This window comes from Haliotis cracherodii, unplaced genomic scaffold (assembly GCF_022045235.1).
Source record: "Haliotis cracherodii isolate W230 unplaced genomic scaffold, xgHalCrac1.p SCAF_15, whole genome shotgun sequence".
NCBI lineage: Eukaryota > Metazoa > Mollusca > Gastropoda > Lepetellida > Haliotidae > Haliotis > Haliotis cracherodii.
In genome coordinates, this window is record NW_027266270.1 from 26,850,759 (window position 1) to 26,864,274 (window position 13,516).

General features: G+C 38.8%; 1 protein-coding gene across 1 annotated transcript in view; it reads right to left on the bottom strand.

Annotated features, from left to right (window-relative positions):
* Positions 1-13,084, bottom strand: part of LOC139462430 (uncharacterized bromodomain-containing protein 10-like) — a 33,080-nt gene extending 19,996 nt beyond the window's left edge. Inside the window, exons 1-9 of the mRNA XM_071244138.1 lie at positions 12,359-13,084; positions 7,751-7,919; positions 6,346-6,416; positions 5,279-5,493; positions 4,577-4,737; positions 3,333-3,441; positions 2,127-2,172; positions 1,275-1,366; positions 164-367 (exon numbers count right to left, since the gene is read on the bottom strand). Of these exons, the coding sequence (XP_071100239.1) occupies positions 164-367; positions 1,275-1,366; positions 2,127-2,172; positions 3,333-3,441; positions 4,577-4,737; positions 5,279-5,493; positions 6,346-6,416; positions 7,751-7,919; positions 12,359-12,752 (1,461 nt within the window). The 5' untranslated portion in view covers positions 12,753-13,084. The remainder of the gene's footprint in view (positions 1-163; positions 368-1,274; positions 1,367-2,126; positions 2,173-3,332; positions 3,442-4,576; positions 4,738-5,278; positions 5,494-6,345; positions 6,417-7,750; positions 7,920-12,358) is intronic.
* Between the last annotated feature and the right edge of the window lie 432 nt (positions 13,085-13,516).

A 13,516-nucleotide genomic window follows, 5' to 3' on the forward strand; every position in this document is an offset into this window, starting at 1 on the left:
AGGCCCTGATGATCAATATTTAACAATGAGATATTACAAATCATAGGGTACTGGATATGAATTCTGAACTGAAATTCCAATGAGAGTCCTTCGATAAAAAGTGAAGTTTTATTGTTCCTTCAACATTTCAAATGTTAATAAAACAAATCCAAAAATATCCCACCTTCACTTCATCCTCCTCCTCATCCACGTCACTTTCCAACTCAGGTTCAGGAAATGGATCCTGTCGGTACACACGCAGGTCCGCTCCACAGAATTGTGGGAAGTGGATGTACGTGTTGCCCTTGGCGTCCTCGCCCAGCAGGTAGCTCCGCTGTTCCTCCACAGCCTGGGCCTCAATGGCATCACGTAGTGACTCCTGTGTCTCCTGCACAGGAAAAAATAGTTCACATGAGTAAGGGAAGTTTGTGTGTTTCCTGTTAGTCGCCTCTTACGACAAGCACAGTGGCCTTCTACGGCAAGCATGGGTTGCTGAAGTCCTACTCCTGGATCTTCACAGGTCACTAGTGCTCTTGTTCTTGGATGTAAAGCGGAATCACAAAGAGCACACCAGGGCACCAATATTATATATACCATGCAAAACATATACTTATGGCCGACAAGTGGTCTTCCATAGTGGCCACCTCACCGAGGAACTTCCCTGGCCACACAAAAATTTTAACATTGAAGGATAACAGGGTATGACAACTAACTATGACAAACTTCTACTCATTTAAACATTTCATCTTTGATATGGCCTGTTTCACTATGTTCAGAGGAGATTCTGTCTGTTTGTTCTAATTGCACCTCAACTAGAACTGAGAGGTCAAAGGGAAACAACAATGTTAGACTGGGGGATCTTTAGATGATTATCTCCCCTTTCCTCAAACGTAATTTTGTGGAGTTGCCATGTTACACAATATCATTTTGTCGATTCTTTTCTGATAAAGGATTATGCCTGTTAAGTGTGCATGATAGTATGTCAGTGATTCCAAGCCAACATCCCTTGGCAGGGAAATGCAGAGAAAAAAAATATTTTGGTCAAAAGTGGGATTCTGTAAAAGTTGTTTTCTTCATTTTGGAGGTATTTTACCATTGTATTTTACCATGAACAATTACGTCCTGAAACCATTTCCTTTTATCAGTCTAACAAGTCACTTCAACCAAGCCATGACATTAATTATAACTATATGAACATGAGTTGGAATATTTTGAATTCCTAATTTGGAATCTTAGCAGATCTCGATAAATCCCTGAAAGGGCATGATAAGATATGATACAGGTTCCACACTCACCATACAGTTGTCACATAAGCTTTTAACAATCCACACTTTCCGATAAAAGGACAGCTCATGGAAACTCTTTTTCACAAGAGGATCTTTCTTTCCTGAAGATCAAGCAAACAGAAATCATGAATTGCAATGCATGATATAAGAGCAAACTAAAGGGATAGTGTGAACATTGCTTCAAGCTGCAGTAAAATATTCCAGCCATATCTTGGTTGCGTGTCAATAACTGTGTCTGGGTCAAGGTGGTCGACTGCATGAGCAAGTTTCCATGTTGTAAGGGTATAATGACAATCAACCAGATCCATACACTGTAACCATTCAACCTGCATTAGTTGCCTACTACTAGGACAAGCCCTGGGTACCTATTCTATGACAGAATTCCTACCAGGGACAAAAGACATGCACAGTGTCGACCAAAATCGAAGAAATATAAAAGACGGTTAGCCAATACTGAACATTTAGTAACCTTGAAAGTATATGGGCTATTTAATACCATATCAGTTGTCATGCATGACTAACAGTGTGTTCCTATGATGCAGGAATCAAACAAGTTGGTCACACAAACTGACTAATGGTTGGGCACACAGATTACATAGTGCAAGACTTGAGCAACACTGCTGTAACTGAAGCAATTCTAAAAATATCCCATGTAGGCTATTGCTATACAGCTGCTCAGTACTTCTGGTACATAATGTATTTGGCACTTTCCATAATGCCTAGAGCAACCCCAAACATCTTTTTCTTTGCCAATAGAAATTAAGATGCTCAGAATTAAAAGTGACACAATAATGTCCAAGAAACATTTTCTTCGTTTGAAGCCTATTTTATCCCCAGATCCTGTCACTGATCTGTACTTACCTACGACAGTAAAGAAGTGAACATCTAGACCCAGCTTGTAGGAAGCCTGCAAAGAGAATTATTGTTTCAATCAAATGTGTAAGAGGCAAAATTTGGGTACATGACAATTTCTTTAGTTTCATCTTCATCAACGCTGCAATATTCAAGCCATATGAAATCAGTCTGTAAATAAAAGAGTCCAGGCCAAACAACCCAGTGATTAACATTTAATATGACACATCGTGAAGTCACCAAGCCTGACCACCCGATCCATTCCATCTTACAACCAGTATAAGTTGCTTGGGGCCAACTCTAATCCGGAATCCCACACATTCTGCCCGAAACCCATGGGGATAAGACATTTTTAAAATATGCCCTCAAAGGGTCTACCAGTAAGTGAAAGAGTGAGCGAGTATGGTTTTAGCAATATTCCAGCAATATCACGGTGGGGCACACCAGAAATGGGCTTCACACATTGTATCCATGTCGGGAATCGAACCCAGGTCTTCGGTGTAACAAGCGAACACTTTAACCACTAGGCTACCCGACCACCCCTAAGTGAAAGAGCATGTAGGGGTTGCAAACTAGCACCAGCCCACAAGCAGTTATAGTGCATACCTAAATTCACAATTTAGCTAACGTATCTCTGAGACAAGTACCAGAAGTTACTAAAAATTAGGGCTGGCTATCGATATAGATTATAGAGATAGATGATTGCTAACTAAATATCGATCAATTATCAAGAAGAGAAGTAACTTTAAGCAAATGTGCAAGAAAGTCCCGAAAGAAATTAACATATTTCACGCCATTGGTGAGCAGTGACACATTTATGCATATATTACTTTGTGGACATTTGAGATACAACAAAACATTTGCTTGCTGTCTCCAACAATTGACGTTATTGACAATAAGAAGTCTGTTCGGTAATCTAAACTTTATTTTATCACAAAAGTATCAAATCGATAACCGTTAATATTTCTTCCCATCGACGATAATTCTGATCATCAATCTTTTTACCCAGCCCTATTAAAAATAGTCCTATATATCATTAAATGGACTGACTGACAGAGGTTAGTTTCTATCGCTGTATGATTTTACACTGCTTTCAGCAAATATTCCAGACATATGACGGGAGAAACAAAGATTGGGTTCATACATAGTTCCACTATAGGGACTCGAACCCAAAATGTTATCATAACAATCAGCCTCTGGCCTCTGAGGACCTACCTTATAAGCATTTCCTTGATTGTCATCAAGCACCTTGTACCAAGTAGCTATCCTCTTGCGGAGTTTCTCCTCCCACACACAGTAGGGCATCATGGTCCGCTTGTCAAGTCTGGAATAATCAGGGCAAATAGTGCTGTTAGGATATCTAGCACAGGGATATATCTAGGATTCCAAACTAAGTGCCTTTTGAAGCCTAATTGGGATTGTTTAAAAGTTGTTAGTTTATGATATTAACGGGTATTTTAACATTGTATTCAATGTAATTAAGCAAATTTATTTATTAGAGCCATTTCCACTTTATTGGCCTGTTGTCAGTTTAAAACAAGTCATCTCTGCCAACTTATAACATGACATTTAACGCAATAACATGAACAGGGAAATTTATAGATCAAATTTGGAAAGTTATAGTGATAGTTGCTGCAGACTTTGGGCCAGTTATCAGCCTCTGAGCAGGTCAAGATAAATCCCTGAACATCCTGCACAGCCAAGTGAGTGAGGGAGTGAATGTTGAGCAGTAAGTAGTATTATGACATAGTTGATAGTGTCATCGATGTGATATACGAACCCAACAAACTTAATTTGTATCACAATCCGTTAAACTTGCAAATGAGGTATCTAAGCTGGAACAACCTTTAATAAGCTCCATGCAACGATGCAATGTGTACTTGCTCATTAACCTATTGCCCATCATTTCCAAAAACCTCAGTTTGGTGTTTCTCGATTTGTCATTGTTTTTGTACACAAACATGGCTTCAAATTATTTGGCACAGTTGGACTTATGGTGTAGCTCACTCCAGCATTGTATTTGAAAGCTAATTCTTAGGTTACTTCAGCATGTTCATTAAGTACAATTACATCTAAAGCATTGATTATTGTCAAAATATCATAACTTGGTCCTCTGGAAGGGTGTGGGCAGCAGGGAGGATGCTTACTTGGTCCTCGAGGTACCGTTATACAAAACGATCTTAGCACTAAGGTGATAAGAACTCCCATACCTTAACACAGACTCGTAGCGCTAAGGTTGTTTTGTACAACATCACCCTGGAAGGAAGTAGGGAGAAGGAGGACACTTACTTGGTCCTCTGGAAGGGAAAGTGGGAAGCAGGGAGAACACTTACTTGGTCCTCTGGAAGGGAGTGGGGAGCACGGAGGACACTTACTTGGTCCTCTGGAAGGGAGTGGGGAGCAGGGAGGACACTTACTTGATCCTCTGGAAGGGAGTGGGGAGCAGGGAGGACACTTACTTGGTCCTCTGGAAGGGTGTAGAGAGCAGGGAGGACATGACCCTCTGCATGGTGGAGCTCTGCCTGGGCATGAGAAAACTGCACTCCAGCTCGTAGTGGGCAACCTCCTCCAAGTTCAGTGGCTCTTGACACAGGAACAGGAAGTGACCAATTGCAGGAATCTAGGACCACAATGGAAGATCACATGAGCAGAGTCTTCTACATGTTCTACTTATGACAATCAGAGCTAAAATACTGCTTCAATCAGAGTCAAACCATTTCAAATAAAACTTAAGACAAGTATTAGGAGTCAACCATTTCTAAAATTAATCTGTTCCTGAAAATGCTGGAAAAATATAATTTGCCCTCTGGCTTTAAAACGAAATATCAGTCACTGGACATGTTGGATGTCGTGAAAAATGATGCGTTGTGGGTGCAAAATAAATTGTTTTCATATACTACTCAATGACAGATTAACTACAGTAATATCAAAGAATCAGGTGGTTCTTAACTTCTCTAGAGAAGTATATTTCCTGACTGAAGAAATATTGTGTCCCCACTCCCAACCAAATATAATATAGCCAATCTCTTTGTATTACGTATGATAGTTATCATAATTTTTAGTGAGTGCTTTAAGCCACATATATATCAGTTATATCAAACAATGATTAATCAATAAATGATTGCTTTCTGAACACTTAACCAACTGTTGGAACTACTGACCTCCCACATGGCCTTCATCTGTGACCTGAGCGGCTCCTGCATCAGCTGGTCCTCCCACTCCTGGAGGTTGTGAAGGTATGCCTCCTGGGCCGCCTTGCGGTCGGCAATCTGCTGGCGCCGCTGTTCCCGCTGCTGCTTCACTTCCTCCTCCCGCAGGTGGTTCAGCAGCGCCGACGAGTCGTGCGGAACGATGGTCTTGATGCGACGACGGAGACCTAGAAAACAGGAGTGAGTGAGTGATATCATACACTTCATTGCTTACTATTCTCAGGGAATTAAAATAGTGTTATTGATCATAAACATAAACTTACACTAAACAAAGTAATGACCATCTATTTGATAAACTGACGATCAAAAATTCTTCGTGTTAAGAATGTAATGAGTGAGTGAGTGAGTTTGGTTTTACGCCGCTTTTAGCAATATTCCAGCAATATCACGACGGGGGACACCAGAAATGGGCTTCACATACTGTACCCATGTTGGGATTCGAACCCGGGTCTTCGGCGTGATGAGCAAACGCTTTAACCACTAGGCTACCCGACGGCCCCTAAGAATGTAATGAATTAAAATATATTAGACCAACAGCATCCCCCACCAACACTACTTTGTCACTCTGCCATCTTTGTAGCCATTTTATACATTTCAAAATCAATGAGTCAGGTTTTACTACTCTTACACAGCTTTAGTTTGATTGTTTGTTGTTTAACTCCCAACTCAGCAATATATTCTCACTATATAACAGTGACCTGTAAATTAATTAAATCTGGACCAAACAATCAATTGGTTCAATATTCTGAACAACAATCCATGCCGTCAGGGTACAATGACATGGTATCAACCGAGTCACAAAGCCTGACAACCCGATCCTTTGATTGGTTATTGATATCAAGCCCATGGGCCAGAGAAGTTCTGTGACAGTGTTATGTTAGTGATAAGAGAGATGGAGGCAGTTACATCTCTTCCAAAACAAACTTATGTCAGCAAATGGATCCATGGAATTAATCAGAATGGAGATACAATACACTGGATAATGGAGGAGGAGTCTAGGTATGATAGTCTCCACCTACCTGATGCTGAGAAGGACTCCTCGGAGGCTCCCCCTGAGGTGGCAGATATACTGGTCTTCTCTCGCAGATCTCTGGCAAAGCAAAGTTATATATCTTGTGGTTCAAATACTGATACTTTGAGTGTGTGAATAGTATCGCGGCTACTTATTTGCTAGAAAGATACTGAAACTTGTTTGGATTACTGAAACATTCCAATTGAGCTCCCTCATCAACTAGGTACCCAACCATGATACCCTAACCCTCACCGATTTAAGCAAGACCTCAACACAGCTATCCAATTTTGCCAATAAAGTTACCAATTTCCCAATCTGTCACATGATAAATGAGTAAGTGAGAGAGTAAGTGATTTGGTTTAGCGTTGCTTGGAGCTGTATTGCTGTTACATCACAGCTTGCCAGCTTGATGTGAAAGCGAAGTGGAAGTGGTGCACATGTTTACCAATCTGGTGAAACCCATGCACACGGGTATGGTGCTGAAAAATCTAGAAACATAAGGGGATTCAAACCCATGATCATGTTTCTGGCATGCCTTGATGACTGGGCCACCCGTGCCCTAACATATGGGAACAGAATCTGCTTTCCTGGGTTGATATTGATAAGCAGGGTTTCATACGACGCACAAACTTGTGCCCAGTACGCCCAAATGTTCAGATTGGACACAGAAAGAAGGAATACTGCGTCTCGAGGGATGCACAATAATATTCATTCATTCATAGCGAACTAAGAGCAGTTATGGGTTTCTGTGATTTCATCAATCGATCATGACACCTGTCCTCATGATCATTGGTTCATTCCTGGCTCTAAAGTAATTATCAAAATGTACCGTACACTACACCATTTCACTACTCTTAAAACACAGGACCCTCATATTGCCTACAAGTCCCTTAATTATTGAGGGTCCCCTTTAACCCAACAATCGTGAGTAAAGGTAAAACCCTGATAGACTGAAAAACATAAAAACATATTCCTTGATATTTAAAATACTTAATATACAGTTTCAAGGAGTTTGTTTGTTTGTTTGTTGTTAAGCGCTGTACTCAGCAACATTCCAGCTATATGACGGTGGTCTGTAAATAATCGTGTTAGGACCAGACAATCCAGTGATTGACATCATGGGCATCAATCTACGCAACTGGGATACAATGCGATACATCAACCAAATCACCAAGCTTGACCACGCGAACCCATGAGGCGCCTCTTCTGAGAAGCATGGGATGCTGAAGATCAATTCTAACCGAATCTTAAAAGGGTTTTAAGGTCTAATAATAGTTATAATGACAATGCATAGCTATTTTCGTCACTTATTAATACAGTTTGAGAGACAACACTGAATCATCAGCATGTCCATTTTGAATGACAACTCTACTGATAGTACTGCTGTTCCAGACTGACAACACTTGACTCACCGTGACAACAGCGCCAACTTCTGTTCCAGCATGGTTTCCAGTCTCTGTCCACGTTTGGAAACATAATGGTCAGGGCCATTGTAGCGGAAACAGTTCTCCAGCATGAGGCGGAAGTCAGCAACAAACTCAGTGATGGTCTCATAGCGGTGCTGGCGAAACTTCTCATCCACTACACAAAGGGACATGAAAATTGAATTAACCAGAAGCCAAAGATTGAACACTTGATGCTCTATGTCTACACAGATACTAAATACTGTAAGTAGTACAGCAATTAACATGAATATGACGTTGTTGCATACCTTATCATGCTTATTCCTCTAGACCATGAGCAGAGTTAGAAATTGGCGCTAGTCCTGTAGACCTTGCCAAACTGCTCAATAGTTAACGTATCATAAGGACTAGAAGAAATGTGCCCTTTTTAAAGGTTTTGCTATGTGTTATCATTATTTGGACTAGAGGACTAAAAGTGTTAGTTTCTATCGCTGATGAGTGTCATAAATACTTATAGAAGTGTTTTCCTTCTGAAGTTCAACTATATCATGTATATCATGTATATAGAATGTAAGCAGTGTAAGAAATAAATCATGAAAGTCAGTGGGTCTCTTTTATAATACTAATCAGTGTTCAAAATTAAGAAAGTTAAGAGGTCCTTGTCTAGCCCTTATGACAAAAGGTAAAGATTAAGGAGCTCCTTATATTCAAATACTATTACTACACAAGGAAACCTCAAGGTCCCCTCTTAATTTCAAAATTCAAACAATGTGTAAGAGATTTATCCATGACAATGTTATGTTCACATTTGATGAGTGAGTGAGTGATTTGGGATTTTACATCACCTTGAACTCATAATAATGTGCATTTTAATATTATGCCAAATACAACGCTAAAGCACGCTCAAAAGCACAATGTTATTACCATGATTACCCTGGTCAATGGACCAGTGTGCAATCGATTTTCATTCTCAGCTCCCTGGGATCATACAACCCAAACTGACAGTGAGGCGGTAGAAGAATAACCTGATCATGCTGATGATGATCGTTGGTTTGTCAACTCATTACCCATTTGTAGATAAATGTCTCTGACCTACCATATTCACTATCATAAGCATGATAAGTGCCCCGGGCACTTGAAATTTGACAAAGGGGAAGCTAATTATATTCATAGACAATGAGAATGATGAGTTACAATTGTTGAAGGAGATTGAGAATTAGTGAGTGAGTTTGATTTTACATCTCTTTTAGCAATATTCCAGCAATATCACGGCAGGGGACACCAGAAATGGGCTTCACACATTGTACCCATGTCGGCAATCAAACCCGGGTTTTCGGCGTGACGAGCGAACGCTTTAACCACTAGGCTGCCCAACCGGTAGTGAACAAACTTGGTTTCCATAACAGTTACGAGGAAAATTATATACCCCATCAAACCTGCTGTTTTCTTTAAAAGATCTGTAATATACCCAAGAAAATGCATATTGTCAGGCTTATAAGTATTGGTCGCTTATAAAGATAAGTTACAGACTGCCTTTTTGGAGTGGAGGGCTTAATAGAGATAATACTGTACATCATTCTGGATTATCATTGAACAGTAGGCCATCACAATGTACATATATCTGAAATTCTGTTCAAAGCAGCATTAAACACAACTCCCTTACATTAAGATGTTAACAACTCTTCAGTTTTATAATACCAAAAGCTCAATGTTGCTGACAGAAATAAGTGAGCTGATGTGCATTCTATTACCATGGTATTTCAATGAAGTGACTGTGCCAACATCATGAACATGACCAAGCAAAAAGGGAAAAATACATTTTGTATCCAAATTAGGGATTTTTTGTAAAGTCCTTATTTCCATGAACTTTGCATTCACTGTAATAATGTAAATAAGGGTTTAAAAGCCAAATTCTTTTTTTCAGTCCAGTTATCAGAGAAATAAAGGTCAACTTTGCAAAACTAAAATATGATATCATGGACATGCTGAATTGATCATTTTATTCTATATTTGAAAAGTTTTACATCTGTTTGTAGGGCCAAATTTTGTCCTCTGGGAATACTTTTTAGATAAATCTCTGCTTACAAGAGACTAATTTAAACATAGGTAAATATGAAAAAACACCGCACTTTTCCTACTTTATTTAAAGTGTGTCTAGATTTATTATTACTTAGACTATGAAGCAACAACCAAGCCTAAAACCAACATTACCACAGTAATATACAGGTGTTGATTTAACTGGTGGTCCTTTGGCCTGTGGCCAGTTAAATTTGCGAAGGGCTTGCTGAAACGTAAAGAAGGTGGCCTGCCTGGCCAGTAAAAAATTCACCACTTCTGTGTGTATATATATATATATATATACATTTATTTTAATTTTTTTTAATTAGATGCAACTTGAAAATCATGTTATTGAGAAAATATTAAGGGGGGTTCAGGTCATCGTTAAGTCAAAGAAAGAGATATACGATCATCTCAGTAGAATGACAACCGGATTCCGTTTTGTAATGATATTTTCAACAGGAATCCTAAACTTTCTTCAGCTAGGTAACTCAGTCGCTATGTGACCTCAGGTTCAGCTACTTCAGGGAACTCCATCATATAGTAGTGAGCCAGTTTATAGCTTGAGGAAGGAGAAAGCTCCGCTGGCTACAAATTTGTTGTTATATCTACACCTGCAGATACAATATCTAGAACCCAATCACATGTCAACATTTTGGGATAACGTACCAATAACAACGATTAATACTGTGTGAGCAAATATAAAAAGCCACTTTAGAAACAGAATTCCACTTCTATATTCATTACTTTAATGACATGTATAAATATTAGGGCTGGGACGAGTCCAAAGTTACTACCCAGGTACCTGACCCCTTATTACCTGACCCTACCCACTGTAAGGTCTCAAGAGTTGGGAACAAAATGTCTGATTGGGAATTGTTTAAAGCAGCCCTGGCAAACAAAAACTGTTCAGATACATGTATCAAACGATCACATCATGCATACACTGAAGTTGACTGAAGCAATATCTTTACTCAAACATATACAAGTCAAAAGGAATGTGAGCATCGTCAGAAGGAATGCAAATGTTAGCTACTTGTAGTGTAACCACTGAGCTATAGTGAGTTTTTGTCATTAAACAATATATCACATGACTAACCATGGGTCCAGGTAGTAGTGAGGGTACCCGGGTCCTATTCTGGATCCACCCGACCCGAGTTACCCATCCCAGCCATAATGTATATGCTGATGTACAATGTTTTAAAGAAACAGCTAAAAACCTTTCTATTCAGATAATTCCCTCATCATGGAGAGACCATGGAGATGATCCAATGTTTAAGTCATAACAGCACAATGATCATGATGACGTCACCCAAAGAGGTAACACTCAGGCCTTATAATTTCTACTAGTTTAATTACAGCATGTTGGGCTTAAAATTTGATGTACCTGGTGGAAAAAAAATTGTAAAACAATCAGCCAAAATTCTTTTGTCAAAGTCATCATATTTCAACCATGGAAATTAACTGTTTTAGTCCACTAGTCCTTATAATAGCAACATCCTTAATAATGGCAAATTTCGACTCATCCTTATGACATCTTAACTATTGGCAACTAATCGTTTGGCAAGAACTACATGACTAGAGCCAATTTCTAACTCTGCATATTATATTTTTAAATTTCAAGGCTACTTGGTCGGTCAATCTTGTTGTAAACCAGCTACAAAGAAAATAAGGCCTTACTAAGCAACTGTGTTGTGAGAATAAAAACTGTGGCACTAATAATAAATTTGACAGAAAAACAGTGCAAATCAGAAATAGTTTGTCTTTTTTGACATATGAAACTGCACACAATATTTTACAATCAGCCAATAATTCATAGTTACAGTGCTTCATCACGTGGGTGATAGATTATACACACCAACAATATGACTGTTGAAGATGCTTTGTGGACACAGATCATTCTGTGTTTGAAATTTAGGGGGATTCTTCAGCTTTTCTGTGTTGACTGAATCTAGGAACCCCTACATCTTTCAGTTGGCATGGTTGCTTTATGAATATAATAAGGACAGTAAACATGGTAGACAAAACCAACCTAAAATTTAAATGTTTACAGGTTTTGTATTTTATTGACAAAATGAGTTACAATGTTTATTGTTGTTTTAAAAAAGAAATGTGCAAATTTGAGTGTTGGAACCTTGAATATGTTGAATGTGTGTGCACACAAATATTGTCTGTTGGTATTAATCGGATATTCAGGATTCATTACGGATAAAGAAAGCAATTTTAAGTAAACAGTTTGCAGGTTTAATCCTCTTTTTTCCTGACATATAAAGTTTCTTTTGATTTGCAAGTGTTGTTCACTGGAAACAAACAGTTCATCATATTCCCCTTCCTGACATCCATGATTCAGATACTAATAACATCACTTCATACTTTAATACTCAATATGGAAACATTAAATAACAAATATATATTAAGTAAGGGTTATTTGGAAATGACAAAAATAGAATCAGGGGTTTTCCCAAAATTTGAGGGAATTCCTCTTGAAATCAGTGCCGTATTACTCATTGATAAACAACTGACAGCACAACTAACTATCATATAACTTGAGTTACTTACTTTTCTTCAGCCACATAGGTGACTTAATTCGGTCATAATAGTCATGAGTTTCTGGAAAAGAAGCGTCGACCGACTCTAAGAAGTGCCAAGTGACCGACTTGTTTGCATCTGCCATAAGTTCACGTAAAATTCTGAAGCCTTGTTGAAGTTCGAAACTCAAAGGTTCCATATCCTCCTCTTCTTCTTCCTCATTTTCTTGTTCTTCAGAAGAATCGCCTATTTCGTATTCTACTTCACCGACGGAAGAATTATCTTCATTCGTTACGAAAGAAACTGTCCCCTCTACAAACTCGGGGTGTCCCAAGTCAGTATTCCAGTAGAAGGTACCTCCACTTTCTACTGTACAAATTTCGTTGTCTTCAACTGACACGTAATCACCCTCCTCCGTTTCCATTCTAGAGATATTGTGTTCTCATCTTAAAGGGGTCGTGCACGAAATATGGTTTTGGGGTGCCATCAGTCAAAGTAAATAAAAATAAACATATTATTCAGCTTACACATATCGTGTAAAATTTACTATTTCCTAAAAATTCTATAACAACAATACGGGAGATTCCACACAAGGTCCAAATGTAGGCGCTTGTCTATAAACGGATGACCCAACGTCATGTTTATAAGTTGAATTTACAATGTCAATGATTTTTTTAAACATCTAAAACAACAAACAGTGTGATTGGGAAATAATTTTCGTAACATCACACCTGCACAACAAACCAATTTCTAGAAAGCCACTCCACCTTGCACGCGCGGAAGAATATTCGGCGACATGTTTTGTTGGGGGGGACACACACATAGAAATAAATATTTGATCCATATGTTATTCAGACGAACATGTCAGATGTCTAATCTGAGCACCTCCTTGTCATGCACCCAACAAGGGCGTTACAAACAACACCCATCAATAAGGAATTTGTGGACTATTTCGTGCAGGGCACAATATATGCAAAATAGCAGTGCTGAAATGGGCCTCATTCTGAAGAAATGCCGAAATATTTGCATAAAATTAATTACACGGTAGTTTTTAAATTTTGTAAAGGTATATGATTTTATAGTTTATTGATTTGAAAATAAGTATACTCTTCCATTATTTTCAAGTCATATTTCATTTGACGTCTTCGTGTCAAAGGTCACATACAAAAATAGCGCACCTGTTACCAA